This window comes from Camelus dromedarius, chromosome 2 (assembly GCF_036321535.1).
Source record: "Camelus dromedarius isolate mCamDro1 chromosome 2, mCamDro1.pat, whole genome shotgun sequence".
NCBI classification, from domain to species: domain Eukaryota; kingdom Metazoa; phylum Chordata; class Mammalia; order Artiodactyla; family Camelidae; genus Camelus; species Camelus dromedarius.
The window spans coordinates 34,202,034-34,220,991 of NC_087437.1; the positions used below are offsets into that span (position 1 = coordinate 34,202,034).

At 47.9% G+C, this 18,958-nt stretch overlaps 1 protein-coding gene across 1 annotated transcript in view; it reads right to left on the minus strand.

Moving 5' to 3' along the window:
- Positions 1-18,402, minus strand: part of LOC105094251 (nacht, lrr and pyd domains-containing protein 1b-like) — a 33,607-nt gene extending 15,205 nt beyond the window's left edge. Inside the window, exons 1-5 of the mRNA XM_031450063.2 lie at positions 18,223-18,402; positions 8,629-8,660; positions 6,259-6,303; positions 3,105-3,146; positions 2,743-2,772 (exon numbers count right to left, since the gene is read on the minus strand). Coding sequence (XP_031305923.1) covers positions 2,743-2,772; positions 3,105-3,146; positions 6,259-6,303; positions 8,629-8,660; positions 18,223-18,254 — 181 coding nt within the window. The 5' untranslated portion in view covers positions 18,255-18,402. The remainder of the gene's footprint in view (positions 1-2,742; positions 2,773-3,104; positions 3,147-6,258; positions 6,304-8,628; positions 8,661-18,222) is intronic.
- Between the last annotated feature and the right edge of the window lie 556 nt (positions 18,403-18,958).

Genomic DNA, 18,958 nt, shown 5'->3' on the forward strand with positions numbered 1-18,958 from the left:
CTCACAACAAATATTCACGTTGCTCACTCCCTCACATCCTTGCAGTCTCTGCTCAAAGCTCACCTTATCAGAGAGGATTACCTGACAGCAGGGCCTGCCTGACACATTCTCTTCCCCTTTCATTTCCTTCAGGGCACTCCCCACCACCTCACACACTATTTGGCTGAGTCTTTCTGATTCCTGTTTCTCTCCCCATTAGAATGTAAGCTTCATGAGGACTATAACCCCAGGGCCTGGTCAGTGTTCATTTTCTGAATGACTAGAATTCTACAAAATGAATTATGAACGAGAACAGCAATGAATTTTCCTATTACCTGCCTTGGCCACTAGCTCATGAGCTTGGGCTCTCTAGTTATGTACTAAATCTCTCTGTCCATTACTCTCCTCATCTATTAAATGGAGATTAGCATAATACCACCCCTAGAAAGATAGAAAATTAAATTACAGGCAAGGATTGTGCCTGGCACTCAGCAAGCACTCAGTGAGTACTAGCGAACTGTTATGAACTATTATTTTGCTAGGGCGATGGTGGGACTCATTAAAAAATTCAGGAATTCTAAAGTAAACAATAACCCTTCACATGGGGTAAAACCTAATGTGTTAAGTGTTTGGTTTTATATGTTAAAGATCTGAACAGCCTTTGGGAGGGTCAGCCTGTTGTTGAGACAGGCATCTTCAACACATGTAGAAGGTCCTAGGCCACCAACACCACCCAGAAGGTGCAGGCTCTCCCCCAGGATGGTGCTCCAGCCCCGGCTACACAAGCTGCCTGCTGTTAGGGCATTATACAGGGACCAGGGGTTGCAAGAGAGAACCAGCTTTTAAAAAAACAGCATTAAGATGAAATGGCAAGTAGAGACTAAAAGTATTCAGAATTCTGGACTCAGAATACTATAAAGCCGAAGGTTCTGAAATACTGACCCAAGTCCTACACCACAAAATCCTTCAATCATATTTCCTCAGCCGCTGTCCTAAAAAGCACTGTAAAATTCTAGATTATTTAATGGCTGTCATCCACATTGCACTGCATCCACATCCCATGTTTCTATGTCTTGCCCTTTGCCTTGGGAACAGAGAAAGGGAAAGAGGTTAGAGAATCCTAACCGCCCAGCAGACAGAGTCTACGGGTCTTCCCAGCAGAGGGACCGATACAGTTCTCTCCAACACATAAACCACAGCTTCTCTTTAGTCCGTACAAGAGAGGTGACCCCAAGCCCATGCCTATGAGTAGAAGGCATATCCAATCATGAGCACGACGGGTGGGCCTGCATCACCAGCCAGCCTAGAGAAGCAAGCGAGCTAGGGTGGTCTGCCTGGCCCTTCTATCAGACCTGCAGATGGAAGTGAATGGGGAGTGCCTCTTTGATCTCACCCACAACACAGAGGGTAAAATGTCTTTTAACAAAGAGAATAAACCTGGGGGAAGGCAGGGCCCCTTGGATGCCCTGGGCTCCAAGGACAAGCATGCTCAGCCTACTCACTGTCGCTGCCAGAGAACATCCAGGTGCCTAATTCGGCTGAGGGCCAGGCCCAGCAAGTCCCTGCCCTGCACATGCCCTGTCTCACCACACTGACCCCAGCCTCCCACCAATGCTGAGCCTGTCCTGAGCCTCACTGACTCAGAATGCCTTCCACCTGGGTGCTACCCTGGCGAGGACCTGGAAGCCCAGGCCTGGCTTCCAGGACCCTGAGGGCCCTGCCTCTGGACTCTGTGTCCCTATGGCCATTTACTCAGTTGTTAACCAGGAACAGCAAAGACTGGATCCCAATACACAGCTTTCTGATTTAATTTCTATCCCAATCTAATCCACAGAGGCTGGACTCCTGATCACATTTTGCAAGATGAACTAATCCTTAATGTACAAAGCGGACTGGGAGGAGGGCTGGTGTACATTTTTCCCTTATGGCTATCAGAATGTGACATCTACTCCACGAGTGTGATACAGAAATAATTATAGGTTCTTATCAATACATAACATGATTGCAAGGAGCTTACAATTACCTTCCCGGGTTCCCCACTGGGAAACTGCAGAGAATTAAATTAAATACAAGACTTCTCAGTGAAGAGACTTCATTTATTTTAAAATATTACAAAGGCACCCTCTGACTGCCTTGCTATAGTATTTGTGTTCGTGGGCAGATCATATTCTAAGAACTGGGTGGGGGGCAGGGGTGGAATCCTACAGTAAAATAAACTCAGTTAAAATATAAGCTTAGTCACTCACTTTTTTTTAAGTTTTTCACAAAACTTTAGACCCGAATCAAATTTATATTTAGGATCCATGTCTCTGTGGTGGCTTCATACTCAAGTGGTTCACAAACAGACAGGACAGCAAGGCAGAAACTTTAAACCACAAATGGTAAAACACTTTCAGCAGCAAACTGTTCACCCTGTGATGAACTGTGAGCGGCGACCACTACGGAAGGAAGCCGAGGCTGTGGCTGTGGCGACATTGCAGATTTCGGCCATCTCTCAATCTCTTCTCCTCTGGGAATCCTCAGAGCAGAACAGCTCATGCAGAACCTTGGCATCAGTGCAGATCAAGAACACGCCCCTTTTATCCCAAGTGTACTGAACTCAAATTTTCAAAATGCTTATTTGTTTCCTAAAGCTTAACTCAATTTTCCATGAAAAAAAAGATCATGAAACAAGCAACTTGCAACTTAAAAATCTCAAAGGCTACCCTTCTTTCTTCCTTTCGACAACACAAAAGATGACAGAGGAAGGAAGGATACACTCACTTGTTTGTTTTGGTTTTGGCTCCTCATTATCTACAAAAAAAAAAAAAAGGTCTAAATCAGATTCATGTGACAACTAAGAGAAAACACAGGCTAATGGGAGAGCAGGTAAAATGTTTGTTCCTCACCAATAGCAACCATTTCCTGTCTTTCTCCTTCAGCTCATCCTGTTTTGCCACTTTGCTTGCCAACCAGAAATTATTTACCATGTACGTACTTTTTCAGTATTCCACACAAAAGACTCTGGCAATTAACGTGTCCTCAAGCAATATAACCGATGTGGCCATTACTTTAAAATAAAAATAAAGGTTTCTATGTTTACCTAGGATTCTGTAATTAAAGAAACACACACATAGATAACTCACCTGATTCGCTTTCAGAGCTGCTCTCAGAACTGCTGTCCTCGCCTAAAAAAGAGCATATGCCGGGAGAAGCACACAATGAAAAGGAAGTGGGAACTATTTTCTTAAATTATACACATAATAAAACAGATCCAAACTCAACTAACTTCTTCTTATAATCCGTTCTCATTGAGTCCAAATCTAGTCTGGTTTACATAGAGGGCTTATCCTTCTTTGGAACTGAACAAAACATCATTTAATTGTTTAAATAAGAGCTCAAATCACACTCTGGCTGCAATAATCATTTTATTTGGGTGTCACCCAAGTCCCACCAGGCCTGACCTGCCCCCTGCTGCTCCCATCTTGCCCTGCACTTGTGCATCTAGGAGATTCCATGCACAAATTCAATCGTACAACAGGGCAGAATTCTGCAGTGTAACTGCCATTTCCCAAAGCAGAGGACAGTCTATATTGTTCAACTGCTTCTGGAAAGAGTGGTCCCCAGGAATGCTCCCTGCCCTCCCACACCCCGACATCAGCACCTTCACCCACTGCAATCAGGCTTCTGTTCCCACAGAATTTGGAATCCTTTCTTTCATGGCCCCAAAGACCCGCTAACCCCGAGTCCCATGACTCCCCCAGGGAAAGACACGGACCATCCCCTCCTGCCGGTGCCCTCCCCTGGTGTCTGTCCTGGTTCTCCTCCTGCCTCTCCAAGTGCCCTCCACGGGCCTTCCGCTCCTCTCCATCCCCGCACCCCCAACTACGAACACCTTGAGAGCCCTGGGGGGGCACGTCGACTTCCACCTCCAGGGCCGCCCTGGACCTGCCCTGGCCGACCAGAGACGCGCCCAGGTAGTCCACCCGGCCAAGTTCACCCTCCACCCCGCGCCGCCACTGCTCCCCCAGCTTCACCGCACCCAGGCCCGGGGTTCCCTGAGTAAACACACAGAAAGCTATTGGTATTATCCTAACAGCATCCCTCCCTACACACAACTGCTGACGACCAAAACCAAGGACGTGCAATTCTTCCATGGAGGAATGAAAGGATTTGAGAATAAAAATGAGAACAGTAATATAGCAGCTAATAGCAGTTTTCTCTGAGTGTTCACTGTGCCAGGCGCTGCACACATACTTACTCATTTACACGTATTCACTCATTTACATTTATTTACTCATTTTACATATATATATACACACTTCACATATATTTATGTAAGAGCTTTACATACATTTACACACTAGCCCTCATGACTTCCCAGTGAGGTAAGCTGAGGTCAGTGAATTTACTTAAGCAAGACCACCAGCACCCTACTACCCGCTGCCCAGGAAGTCTGGGGCTAAGATTTCCACTTGGGCAGGCTGGCCCGAATTTGCACGCTTAACCGTGTTGTTACATTTGCAAACATGCTTCTTGTGACTTCAGCAATTCCAGGCCCAGGAGCTGGTGACTGTCTGGATGTGGAGGGAGAGGGGGAGCAGGAGGCAGGTTCCTGCATGAGAAGTGCCTGGGTGGAGGGCGAGGCCATGCTTCTGTAGGAACAGGTGCTGGGAAATAAAGGCAATAAGACATGGACTTGGTCCTGCAGGGCTGGAAGCAGAGAGCAGTGTTCTCAACCTTGGCTGCACACCAATATCACCTAGGGAGCTTCCTAAACACACCCCTGCCTGGGACTCGGCCCTTCCTTGGAAGTTTTGATTTAACTGATCTCGGGTGGGACCTGAACAGCAGTATATTCTTAAAGGTCCCCAGATGACGGAAAAGCACAGCCAGGGTTGAGAACCCCTGGACTAGAATCATCCCACTCCTTCCTCCATGCCTTTACAGATGCCATCCCATTGCCTGGAAATCCTTCCCCCGGACTCCACCTCCAGAGCTCCTAGGTATCCAGTAAGAGCCAGCCCAAAAGTCACTCCTGTTGACAATCTCCCTCTGCCCCACCGAGTCAGGCTAGCTGTGCCTCCTTTGTGTTCCATCCTGCCCCATTCACCCCTCCACCAAACAGCTTGTTTAGCTGCTGGTCTGTGAGCCCGGGAGGACTGTCTCATCACCTGACCCTCCGCCACCAGTCCCAACACAGATGCTCAATGAATGAATGAAAGTGTGAATGAATGAATGCTTTGCCCAGCTTTAAAGAACCATGCAGCCCCTACCAAGGCCCCTCTTTATCCTGTCGGTTCCCTCTGGCAGTCTGGGACCTCTGCAGGGCTGTAATTCTGCCTGGACCAGCCCCAGGTGAGGCCCACCCTCTGCCTCAGGTCCCTGGGAGATGGAGCCTGGCTGGGGCAACCCCTTCAAGTCACCTTCCCTCTGGTTGTGTGGAGATATGTTTCCACTTCTTTGAGGTATATAAGAGGAGAGGAAATGCTGGGTCAAATGGTAACTATGTGTAGCCACTTGAGGACTGGCAAACTGTGTCGCCAGGGGGCTATGCCAGTCTACATTCTCATCAGCAGTGAATGAGGGCTCTAACTTCTCCACATCCTTGTCAGCACTTGTTGTCACCTCCTTTTTTCATTACAGCCATCCTAGAGGGTGTGAAGTAGTAACTTGCTGTGGTTTTGGTTTGCATTTCCTTGAAATATACGGAGCATCTTTCATGTGTTTTTTGGCCATTTGTACATCTTCTCTGGAGAATCCGTTTTTTAACCCTATATCATCTAGCCCCCGCCTGTCCCTGCAGACGCACTCTGGCCCCGTGACCCTTCCCCTCACTCCCGCACCCCAGCCATCTGCCCTTCAGTCTCTGCGAACAAGCACTTACACTCTCCCTCACTCAGCCCTTTACACCTGTGAGTCTTCTGAACTGAGACGACTCTTCTCCTCGCCTTTGCCCTGTGACCCCAGTTCATCTTTCAGAGTTCAATCCAGCCATCATCTCCTCAGAGAAGCCTCCTGGGACTACCCCAGCCAAAGATAAATTCTCAGTTTCACTAAGTACCACGCTTATCATCAAACTTTTTAAAGTCACTGATTTCACTAAGCTAGGTAATCATGAAAGCTTAAAATTTATTCAGCCCTTTCAAATAGAAAGATGAAAGTCCCTACCTTTCACTCAGATTGTTTGAAGTAAAACAGTACTAAATAAATAAATAAATTGTAATTTACCTTGCTATGAATTGGTTATTTTGTAAAAATTTCATTTGGGCATTTATCAATATTAATCATATCCCTTACCTGATTTAGAGTCCTCTGAAGTATCTAGGTTGGGGCTAGGGCAATCTAAATTTTGAGAAAGAAATAAAGTTTAATAGGATAAACACAAGGATAAAATAGAAGATTATGCTCATTTTTGTAAAAGCTAAGTCCCAAATAACAGAAGCCCTTTGTGCCATTCAACGACCACGTTAGACCCAAAGCAGTCTTGCATGTCAAACTGACGCCCCGTGAGCAATGGGAAACAACGCCATAGTCTCAGGGGAGACAAGATTTAGACAAAGAAACCTTAAGCCTTTTCCAATAGAAGGCAAACAGAAAAGCCAACAAACTTTTCATTACATTTCGTTGGGTCCCTGGCAGTCTCTATTTTGTACCAAAGGAGTGGCATTGTTTCTTTGTTTGACCAACTCAGCAGCTCCCTAAAAACATCCCTGGCAATTAAGTAACTTGACACCAGAAAGGGGAAAAAAAAAAACAAAAACAAACCTGGTTTTAGATTTTGTAACTGAAAGGCAGACAGTGGTATTACTACACCAAAGAATCCATGTCCTCCCCAATCAACAGTCAATTCAGGAAAACAACTGTCAACAATTTAGTGAAATGACCCAAATGAGTTGACAGTAAGGACATGAAGTTGGCCAGATAAGTTGGGATCAGACCAGGGAGGACCTTGAATGCAATTAGGAAGAGCTGGACTGGGGGGATGGTTCTCCTACAGGCAATGACATGGAGACACAGAATTACATGAGCGCTTCAAGCTGGAGTGGGCCTTGGTGTTCCCCAAGATGTTGGTGGACACTGGGGGTTACTGATGATCAGAATGCACAAGACTTCAGGGAGCCTGGCATTAAGAGGCCACTGCAGAGATCCAGGTATGAAGTGGTGAGAGTCCAGGCCAGTGTGGGTGCCGGGGAAATGGAGACATTAGAGATAAAGGAGAAGAAGGGGTAACTCGCAGAGGTTACCAACAGTGTTAAATAGAGCAAGGGCATTCCTGTGCAGGGATGGACTGCTCCTCAGTTACCATACCCCTTGTCTGTTATTTATGTTCTGCTCAAGTAGACTGCTCTAGACCTGGACCTAGCACTCTTCCACTTGTTTGTTTGGAACATCCATCAACCCCCACTGGGCTTGTGAACAACAGAGGCTTAGTTACTGGTTGACTGATTCCCCCAGGGCACAGTCAGAGACTACTGTCCCTTCAATTTAATGAACATTGACTTAGTGTCCACTGTGTGGTGGGCATTCTGTAGAAATTCGGAGAAAATCCACACCCCAGCAAAGAGTCTATGGGTTAATGAGATTGTGAGGACAAGGAGTAGCCATGCATTAGATAGAGAAAGAAATCAAGACAATACAAAATGAAGTGAGGCTGATATTTTGCTGGTCCAAGAGAGAAGCTGAGACCACTCACTGAATGTGAGGGATTCAGCACTAGTCTTTGAATCTGGTTGATCTGAAACACACTTGGAAGTTAAATGTTGGGAAGGGAGAGGCATCTCAGCCAGACAGAAACAGGCAAAAGCAAAGAGAGGGATGGGGGAGGTTTAGGTCAGCATCGTGAAGCAGAAAGCCCGCCAGATCCAACCCCATTCGTGACAGATTCACGTCATCCCCTTACACCACACGTTCCAGACACACTTTACAAAAACTTTTAAATTTTCATCATAATACTTTTCTTAGGCAGGTTGTCATTATTCTGCTCTGGAAAAATGAACCACAGGAGGGATATGAAACTTGCAAAAGTAAGACAGTGGCCCAGAGACGAGCTGAGGAGTTTCTAAGCCACTCTGCAGCCAAGTGACACAGGTCAATGCCCAAAGTGACCTCAGAACCACCCCCCAGTAAGACACTGGGCTAGCTGTGCATGCAGTGCAGGATAAAGAGAACAAGCCAGAGCAAGAAATCCATCTCTACACACGGTTACAGACTTACCACACTCAAGCATTAAAGAAAAGACCTAGTCACTGTGCATGGAACGTTGATTGAATTCAGGTGACAATGCTTCTCTAATCTTACTTTACTGAATTTAAAATAAAGTTAAAAAGAACATTAGAACTAGAGTTTAAAAGGAGAGAGATGTAAGAGCATTTATTTTCTATTCTTGTAAAAAACTACAAAGGCCCCACCCAATTCTTTACATTTCACTTTGAATACCTCTTGAAAAGATAATCTTAGAGAAAATTCTGAAAAGTTGCCATTATTCCATCATCATAACCTATTGATTATTTCAACTCATTTCTATAAGTCGGTGAATGCCTGAATGCAATAAAGCAATTGCAGCCAACATATAAAATGAATAAAGAAATCATTTTCTAAAGACACAAATGTTTCTCGCAGTACAGGTTAAGGTTTTGGATGACTCAGCACTGACTTGGAGTACCATACCTTTTTCTTCTGAAGAGGCACTGTGATCATCACTAGAACAAGAACAGAAAAACAGTTTTATAAATGGATACTAATTTTATACAAAATAATTATGAAAGTCTTCAAAATGATCATACTATGTTTCTCCAGAAATGTTGCCCGTTAAACAACGCTCTCCCTCCTCAATCCTCCGCCTGCCCCTCATCTCCACCTGCCGCCTGATTCCAAACCACCCGGATAGATGGAACTTACCAAGCGTGCACTTGAACCCCTTCTTGTCCCGTCACACCCCCGGAAACGCCAGCACACACTTTCACGATGTGGCACCTCCGTGCCCCGCCACGCGGCCTGGCTCTGCCGCGCCTTCTGCAATCCATCGTCGTCGCCCACTCGGCGCGGGCCTCCAGCCCCTCCCTCCAGCCGGCTCCCTCTGTGCATCCTCCTCCGGCTCCCAGGTCTTCTCACCCGGCCCCTCCGGCCCCTGCGGCCCCTCCCCCAGATCCAGCGCGCCTGAGAAAGGAAGGGCTCCCACAGTTCCCGTTCAATTCAATGGGCGGTCCTCCCCTCGCCTACGGAACGTTCCATCCTCACGACCGACCACCTAGCCTCCTTTCGCCCTCCTCATGCTGGTCTCACAGGAGGGCCTACAGTCGCGGCTTCCCACTCCCCAGCCTCTCCCAGACCCTAAGCCACCTGGCTTCTGCTCTCTCACGTTACCAAAACCACTGAGCGAGAGCCATCCAGGACTGCTGCCCGACAGACCCATCGGGCCCTCTCCGTCCTTAGTGGCCGCTATCTCTTTAGATGAAGCAGGTGACAGGCTCCCCCATGGCTTCCAGTCCCTCTCACCTGGTCTGCTCCCCCCTCACCCCCTCCCCTGTCTCCATAGCCTCTCCCCTCTCCACGTGCCCCATTGGCCTCAGCCTCCCAGCAATGGATGTGTCCCAGAACCACTTCACTGCACCCTCCTCAGGATGCCCCAGTGCTTGCTTTTCATGTCAAGGCTTCAAGTCCTAAATCTTTACCCCCTTCCCAGGCCTCTTCCCTGAGTCCCAGGTGCCCAAGGCCTGGGGGCACGGTGGGGAGAGGGGGTCATGTCAACACTTTAAATGAAATACTATCAGCACTTAACTAATCACTGCCCTCCCTTTCCATGCAAACCTGCTCCTCCTGACCTGCCTTTGCAGAGAATCACAACACCAGGTCACCAGACTAGAACCTCCAAGTCATCACTAGGTCCTGCTTCCTCTTTCCCAGCCAGCAATCGTGTCCTCCTAAGCCTTCTCCTACACATTTCTCAAACCTGTCCCCTCCTCCAAGTCCACTATTTCTGCTTCAGTTCAAGCTCTCTCTGCCTCTCATCTGGCTGGCTGATTATATTCTCCTAATCACCATCTTACTCTTGGTTTATCGGTTCATCCCTCATGTGACCTTGATTTGCATGAGCTGGTCATGTCTTTGCAGAGACCCCTTTGTGGCTTCTCACCACTTCCTGGCTGAAGCCTAAATTCCCTGGCTTGGCACCCAACGACCTCCACCTGGCTCCCTTGTTTCCCACTCTGTGTGCTTCCCCAGAGTGAAAGCTCTTCAGTGTCCCAAGGACACCCTGCATCACACACACACATAGACACATACACACACACTATTCTCTGAACCCTCCCCCGAAAAGGGTCACTGCCTGTGGACTTGCAGGTCACGCATTCCAACCATGTGCACTCCATGCACATGTACTGTGATGTTGGGGTACCCCCTGGTGTTGTGTGTGCATGTAAGTGACAGCCCTGCCCTCTCCCTTGATGCCCAAACCACTAGTCATCCTTTATGAACAGCATTTCTCAAGGCATGGACTGAGGACATTAGAATTCCATAGGATGCCTTCTGAAAACTGTTTTTCTGGGCCCTCTGAATCAGAATCTTTGATGAATAAATGAAAAGGCGGGAAGAAAACAACAATGGTGTTATTTGCACTTACGGATATTTAAAACCTTTCTGTATCTTCTCACTGAATCAACCCAATAAGCCTATGAAGGCCATTTTACAAATGCAAACTGAGGCTCAGAGAGGTTCATTAACTTCCTCAAGATCACACAGCTAACAAACAGAAGAGGAACACTCAACTCTAGGCCATTATGACTTCAAAGCCCCATAGCTGCCTGGTACTGTGTCTCCCTTCACTCTCCATCACTTCACCCCCAAATCCCAAACCTGGTAGTGAAAGCAAACTGAGGAAGAAGAGCACAAAAGCAGGAGACCAACTGCTTGCTCTTTCCTTTCTCTTCTTCACCCAAGTAAGTCCAGAGCCTCCAGATTTTGAAGACCTTCTTGACTGAAGATTTTTTCTGGTAAACCATTCCCAAGTATTTGGTATTTCCCAAGCTCCATGATTCTAGGAAAAAACATATATTCTCATTTTCAGACCTGAATCCTCTTGTTTCATAATCCTAAACTTCAGTTCAAGAGGTCAGAGAGTGGTAGTGAACCCCAAATTAGGAAATGTTTCAAGACACTAAGAAAGGCTAAAATATGGTTCCCAATGAAATGCATAAAAGAACTGGCCAACCACTGCATCTTTTTTCTCCAGACTTGTACCTCTTTAAAATTAAAAGGCAGTCCCACCTTTCAATTTTAAAATAATTATGAGAACACGTATTCAGAGTTAGCCATTCTTATTATACAAAACATGTCTGCCAAAAATCCACTTCTGTGTTGAGACAAAAATGCATTTTTCTCTTAACTGGCCCTTTCGTATTCCCCTCTCTACAGCTGCTTATCTTTATTTCCAGATGTGTGTACATCTGCCTAGATAGCAGAACTGCTAAAGCCCAGAAAACCTTCATGGAAAACCTTTATTTTTTCCATGTACTGAGGCTGCACGGTAGCAGGCCAGCTCTCTGTACCAAAACTCCGAACAGTTATGGGGGAAGAGGCTTTGATCCGAGGAGGGGGAGAAGTCCACCCACAGGGCAGCCGCAGGGTTACAGCCAGGTGGAGGGAGCAACCCCAGGGGAATCACAGGGCCCTAGCTGCTTGTAGTACAGCAGAATTTGCCATCCTAAAAATACATCTCTTTGGCATGTTACTTTATCCTGGTTTTTTCTAAGAAACAGCAGGCAAGGGGAAAACTCTGAAAACCAAGTAGGAGTTACCCTTCTGTACCCTACAGCATTTACATCTGTAAGGGAAATCTCCATTTGTAAGGGTGTCTGAATCTGTACTCTTATCAATGGGGAGAAGGCAGTGACTTCAATCTGCATAACAACCTTACCACAGTTTACCCAGCTCTTCCTGGTAACCTCCCACCACTAACTCTCCCATGCTCAAAGCCTTTAGCTGAGGATGGAATTTAAGGTGAGGGCTTTGGCAACTTTGGAGAGTTACTCAAGTTTTTCTGGGTCTCTCCCATGTATACCTGTTATTAAACTTTTGTGTGATTTTCTCCTTTATTAATCTGTCTCGCATCAATTTAATTCTTACACCACTCAGAAGAACCTAGAAAGGTAGGGAAAGTTTTTCTTCCTGCCTGACACACTGCATGGATGCCAGTTCCCCACATCCTCCTCCACTCTGCTTTTTCCATGTGGTCTGTTACAAGGAAAACCACAGCCACCAAGGAGAAGAAAGCCTTCATTCCAAAGTTCACCATGTAACTTAGGGGCTGAAAATCAGTAGGGAAAGGGCATGGACACTTACTTAGTGGCAACTAAAATTCCTTACATTTTGATTGGACTCAACCAGGATGACTAAGTGTAATTTCAATGCTGCCTCATGCCTATCAGCTCCCAGGCCCCACCTGTTACAGGCCCCTCTCCCTTAGTGGGAGGAGAAAAACCCTGCATCTTGGTGCAGTAAAATCTGACCTGAGGGGTTCTTTCTCCCTCCCACCTCTCTGTACCCCAGCCAGACTGCAGCCAGGACAGGTGGATAGTAGGTGCCAGGAGGATTTCACTCAAATCTGGCTCTATAAGTAATAATTCTCCAGGTAAAGATCTAACAATTGTTGAAGTAAAAATAAAACCACAATATAATAGTTAATATTTATTAAATATTTACTGTGTGGCTGAACTCAAGCCAAGGGCCTCATGTGCATCAGTGGGCTCACTGCAACAACCTTTTTAGCACCTGACACTGAACTAATATTATCCCCATTTCACAGATGAGGAAATAAGGCTCAGAGGCCTTGGGTAACTTATCCAAGAACCTTGTCCATCTTGGGTGGACTGCAGAACCCATTTCACAACAAAAAGCCTAAAATTCTGCCAAGCAGATAACGACAAACCTTACTTACCAGTCTCTCTTCCTAAGGTTCCTACCGTCTGTGAAGGTATTCTCAACTATAGCCTTACAGTAACTAATATGAAGTTATTAGGCATAATTAAATCCATAATGAGCCCCAAATCCTCCTTTAACTTTCCACCAGAATTAAACCAAGGAGTGTTTTACTTATTTTAGCCCCTATCAACCTAGGAAATGGGCCAGAAGTTAAATGGGTAAAAGAAAGTAGAAACGTTTATGTCAGTCACAAACTAAGAGTTACTCTGCATACTCACGAAGTAGCTATACTTCCCAGAGCATAACCTCAACGGAAGTAACACTTGCTTTAATACAGATCTCTTTTCATCAACTGAAATTACCTCATAGGTGCTGTGCTAGGCAGAGGGGATATAAAAGTTAACATGTGACACATGAACCTTGCCTCCAAGGAAGGGGAGACAGATCAGAAAATAAACATATATGATGCAGGAAGAGCAAAGTAAAAGCAAATATAAGCTAAAGTTCCAGCCCACAGCGGGCTGTGATGAACTGGGAAGAACAGAGCTCTTACGCTAAGAACACAGGCATGAAACTAAGGCCGGTTAAGACATGAAGCTAAGGCCAGCTTGCACTTTCAAAGAGTGCTACCATCCCTCAAACAGGACCTAACCGCTAGACTCAGCAAAAAATGAAACGGAAAGGAGCCTACAAGATCTGCCAGCCTGACGCATTATTTTACAGACGGGGATATGGACTTTAGGAGAAGTCAGGTTAATAAATATCCAAGACCACACAGCAAGTTACAGAGACAACTTTACAACTTGTCTCAGGCCTCTTGGTTTACCTACCAATTGATTCATTTGCCAAACATGAACGGGTTATGCGCTAGGCGAGAGTGAACAAAGCAACTGGGTCTGTGCCTTTGAGCAACTGGGAAGACCGTCTTCTTGTATCTGAGACAGGAAGTGCTCCAAGAACACTTGTCTGAGATTGAGGAATTGGGGAGGGCTTCCTGGGGAAGTGACATTTAAACTGAGCCACAAAGGATAAACAGGAATGGACAAGAGAGTAAGGATGAAGGTGGGGGTGGGAGTAAGGGGTGGTACACAGCTCTGTATGAGACAGGAAGGAGTTGGTCAAGGTCCAGAAACGGAAGAAAAGTAAGTGTGGTCAAGGAAAGAGAGGCAGGAGATGAAGAGAGACGGGGGGGGGGGGGGTGGAGAAACTTTCACTCTGTAACCAAAATGACGGCAATCCTGGGACACTGAGTGGCGATCACTCAGTTCGCTGAGTAGTCTCTGTATTTCCACTTTAGGAGAAATCTGAAGCTTGAGAGCCCAGGAGGAAGTCAACAATGCAGGGTCCCAGAATCTGCTGTCTTCAACTTCTTACACGGGGACTGCCTGACCCTGTGCCACAGGTCGGACACTGGCTGCATGGAGTCCAAAAGGCCCAAGCATCTTCCTAAAGAGAATCTCAGGGCCCCAGGTCACAAAAGCCAGACCAAGAATTCCAAGAAGTCCTGGTGCTGAATGACAAAACTCCCTCAGGGAACTAGGTAACTTTAAAGCACACTCCAAGGAAACTGCCTTCATTCAGAATCAAGCTCTGAAAGCCAACAAACAACACAGCCCCTTTCAGACCGGCTGGGACAGAAGGACTTCAGGCCCTGGGGAGGATCAGGGACTCTGCAAGGTGAAGAGGGGTGTAAACAGGTGGTGGGGTAGGACAGATGTGGGCACCATGAGTGCCAGTGTCAGTGCCCCCAGAGGACACTTCCCAAGCCAGGCTGGTTTCTTTTGTTCTAAGCATCCCAAAGAACACCACCTGCAGTCAGCTTGCCCGGGACGGAAGCCATCCCACCGCTTTTTTTTCTTCTGTGTTCAGGTCCCTGAATGAGAGCACCATCTCCTATGCTTCAGAAACACTTAGTGCCAACAAAGATAAAAAATGCACAAGCCCGGCTCTCCAGCTGACTCCTTCAGCTGGCCTCTCAGTTCCTTTTTTCAGTTACACCATTAATTAAAAAAAAAAAAAAAGGTGAAACAGGTAGGTCTTTGGGTACCAAAAGGCCAAAGAATTCACTGCATCATTATGTGTAATAGGCAAAACCTGGAAACAATTACTGTGCTCATCAAAAGGAGAATGGGTGAATAAAAGGTGACATAGTCATATAATGGAACCCTGTGGGCCATGAGAATGAAAAACTGCTCACACGCAAGCACGAGGGCTAACCTCACAAACATAATGGGATGATAATCTCACAAGCATAACGGCACAAGAGAAGACAGACACAAAAGGGTATATGCTGTATGATTCTATTTTTATTAAGTTTACAAACAAGGAAAACCAACTTCTGGTTCCTTTGGGGAAGACAGACATGACAGTAAGAGGACTACGAGGGGGCTTCTGGTTGACCTGGGTCGGGGTTACACAGATGTGCTCACTTTGTACTAATTCATCAAGCTGTATACTTAAGATGCTAAGTTTTCGGTACGACTGAATAGACATACAAAAGAAGGGTTTTCAGCATCTTGGAAAGGAAAAGTATCCAGGGCCTTAGCTTTGCAGCCCATGGATGGGACTGGAGAATGACCCTCGGGGGTAGGGGGCAAGGTGAAGAGGTGACCACATTGGGGGCTATGGCCCAAAAGGCAGCTGTGGGGTGGCAGGGATTAGGGGGAACAGTTTCAAGGTTTACTCCCTCCTTCTTCCTTGTAACTAACGGCCAATGAAACCTCTGTATGATGTACTCCAGAGGAAAGTGGGGTCAAGAGGGAAAAGGGCTGGAACTAAACTGGTTTAAGGGAGAAAGGAGGCAGCTGGAATACTTCCAGCAGTGAGGGGAGGAGAAGGAGAGGAAGAAGAGGAAGAAGGGGGACAAGAAAGCAATCGGAAATGCCCAGGGTGGACAAGAAGGAGAGCTGGCCTGGGGTGGGGATGGTGGGTGGGGGAGGTGAGAATTCCCATGACAGCCCAGTAGAAGGGATCTCTTCTCTACTCCCCTCCGAGTGAGCAATGTCAGATATACATCCAGGTTCATGGTTTTATTGCACTTCTCTGCTGTGCTTTGTTTATAAGCCTGTCACCCCTGGGAACTAAAGGAATAAGAGGACTGTGAGTGAGTGTGAGTGAGTGTGTGTGAGTGTGTGTGTGTGTGTGCACTCGCGCACCTGCAGCCAAGGATTCCACATTCCCAGCATCTACGCACTGTTTGCAAGGAGAAAAGAATGTTCATTGGACAAATAAATGACAGAAAGAATGTGATAATTAGATATAAGTTAGAGACTTCCTCAGTACTTAAAAACCTGTAGTAACAGCTTAAATGGCCAAAAATGTGGGAATGGCTAAGTATCAAGAGTGTCATACTGAGCAGCTACTAGAAATCACAAGCAACAGTAGCAAACATCCGTAGGGTGCTTTACAATTTACTGAGAATTGCACCTCCTTTGTTGTTTGACACAAAATGCTATGGACTTTGTTGCCACACTGAAATGTGTAAATGACACATTAGCAACAAGCTCTCTGAAGAGGCCAGAAAGATCTGGGATGGTGGACTAACGAGTTTTCGCGGGGTGAGGAGGGGCCATATCTTAGAGTAATACTAGGAAGGCTGGTAGTTCTGGGGACAGGGGGCGGGGCAGCTGAGTTTAGTTAGCTCTGTCTATATAAATAACTGCTAATTTCACACACTATATTTCAATTCACTTCCTCTTTTTTGTTGTTGTTTGTTTTGAAGAACAAAACTTAACTTTAGCCATAATTTGATTCGAAGTTCTCTTTAACAGTCATTTGCAAGTGTTGCTGTTAAGTGACCATCTCTAAAGAAATGTTTTTGATATTCCATGGTGGGGGGTCCTAGTGTGGTTTTATTCATGCTCTAACTTCAAGAAATTAAACCGCAAAACGTATCTGCAACAGACTTTCCTAGGCTGTCTTCCTGACTGCAACAGTGCTTTAAAGAATAGACAAGAAAAAACTCAAAAAGACAAAACAAACAAAAACCCTTCTTCTTCCCTGAGAGAAGCTGAGCCTAATGTTCAATGATTCACGAAAAAAAATTATGAACTTTTTAACCCTCGGCATTCTCTTCTTCCCCTAGTTGTTACTGTGGAAAATTTATTTTGCAGTTACTGTCCCATAAGTAAGTTCTCTGCTGAGTCTCAAATCTTTGCTGAGCGTTTCCGCACTGTTCTGGGTGGACTTCCTGCAAGCACCTACCGCAATGAGAGGATTACCTAAAGGATGTATTTCACAATCTATCACGTGTCTTCGGCTGAAATATTATATCCAATGCTAAAAGCCTACTTTTGCAGATGACAGTGGGGACCTCTGGAAAACTCGTTAGAGCATCCCCAAACCAGCTCTTAAAAGACATACCCACGTAAAAAGTAGCTGTTTTTAAAAGTCTGTGGGGCGCTGAAGACAGAGGCAATGGCTGCCGTTACAGTAATAGCAGAAACCCTCCAAGCAATGTTTATCTCGTGAGCAACCCCTTAGGGGAGTAGAGTGGCTGACCAGCGGGCAGCGGGGGAGGGCTCCACACATGGCCAAAGAGGGGAAATAATCCTGCTCTCAACACAGCCTGAGAGCAGAGGGGCCAAAGCGCCCATGGTGTTCAGAGAAACCTCCCAAATCCTCCAGGTGCGGAGGACGCAGACGCTCCAGAGGGCTGAAGCTGGAGGGCTGGGGGCAGACGAGGACAGCAGAAGACGGGCCTTGGGGGCAGGGAGTCAACCGAGGAGGCGGAAACAGCGCCAGTCCATTTGCGGAAAGCAAAGCGGGAGCCGCAGGGCGACCTGCCCTCCTCCACACCCACCCGCCGCCCGCAGCTGCTTCCTGGAGGATGTGGGCCCACCTGCAGCCGCCGCCGCGCTGCCCGGGAGCAGCGGCAGGGAGGCGGTGGCGGCAGGGGGCAGCAGCACCGCCCGTAGCCCCGCCTCCGGGCCGGGCGCGCGGGGCCTCCAAGCTGCGCGCCGCCGCCTCCCGCGCCAGCACCTGCGCGCGACCCCGGTGCCACCTACCCAACCCAAGTGCAGCCGCCTGGGCCCCGTCCCCGCCCCGGGTAGGGGGTCGGAGTCAGGGATGGCGGGCGCGTCTCCTCCCAGGCTCCGTGCTCGCGCGGGGCAGGCGCCGCCGCGGAAGGGCGCTTTGTTTGTGCGGCCAGAGCGGGGATGCCAGGGCGGGAGTGGAGCCCTCGCCCCACCCAAGAAAGGGCAAAGCAGAGCCCTCGGTGGAGGGTGCTGAAGGGGGCAAAGCCCTTTCCCCAGGCGGCGATGCTGGGTCCAGCTGGCCCACCCCCACCCCCACTCTGCCCTTTCTCTTTCCGAACCCCCCGGCCCCCAGCCCGGCGGCTGGGCTCACCTGCTCTCCGCGACCCCCGCGCCTCCGCTCATCGTCGCCCGGTGGCTGGGAGGGGGCGCCAAACGCGCCCGGAGATCGGCGCTTGGCTCGCGCCTGGGCGCCTGCAGGAGGGGTTCGCGTGCAGAGCGCTGCCCCGCGCACCCGGAGGCGATCGACGCTGCCGGGGGGGAGGGAAGAGGGCGACTAAGAGCCACCGGGGGAGGGGACTGGGCGGGAGGGGGTGCCGGGCGCGCTGCTGCAGCGGCTGCCGGAGGCGTTCAGGACTCCCTAACGGAAACGCACGCTCGCCCGCGGCCCCGCGCGTGCACGCTGGCGTGTACACTAGCGTGCACACTGGCACACGTGCGCACAGCGGCCGCTTGGTGGTTGTTTACCGCCCTGCGGGAACTAGGTTTGGTGACATTAACGCCGAGGCTTCTGTGAAAGAGAAGGGCCAGAGCCATTCTGGAGGGGACACGGAGAGCTCATGTCACCCTGATTGGGATTGGATCCTTCTGTATCTGGGGATTTTTCACGAGGCCCTCCTTAGCCCCGCCCCCGCGCAAGGAATTCCCAGATTCGCTTCTTAGGATCTATCAGCTCCCTGAAATTCTCTTCCAAATTTTGCATCTACATACAAATATCTGGAATGAGGGACCACAGCTTTCAAATGATTAGACAGCTGTGTGACACCCCCACCCCAAACTGTAAGGATGGATGTACTAAACCAGTGGTTCCCAAACTTTGCTGCATATTA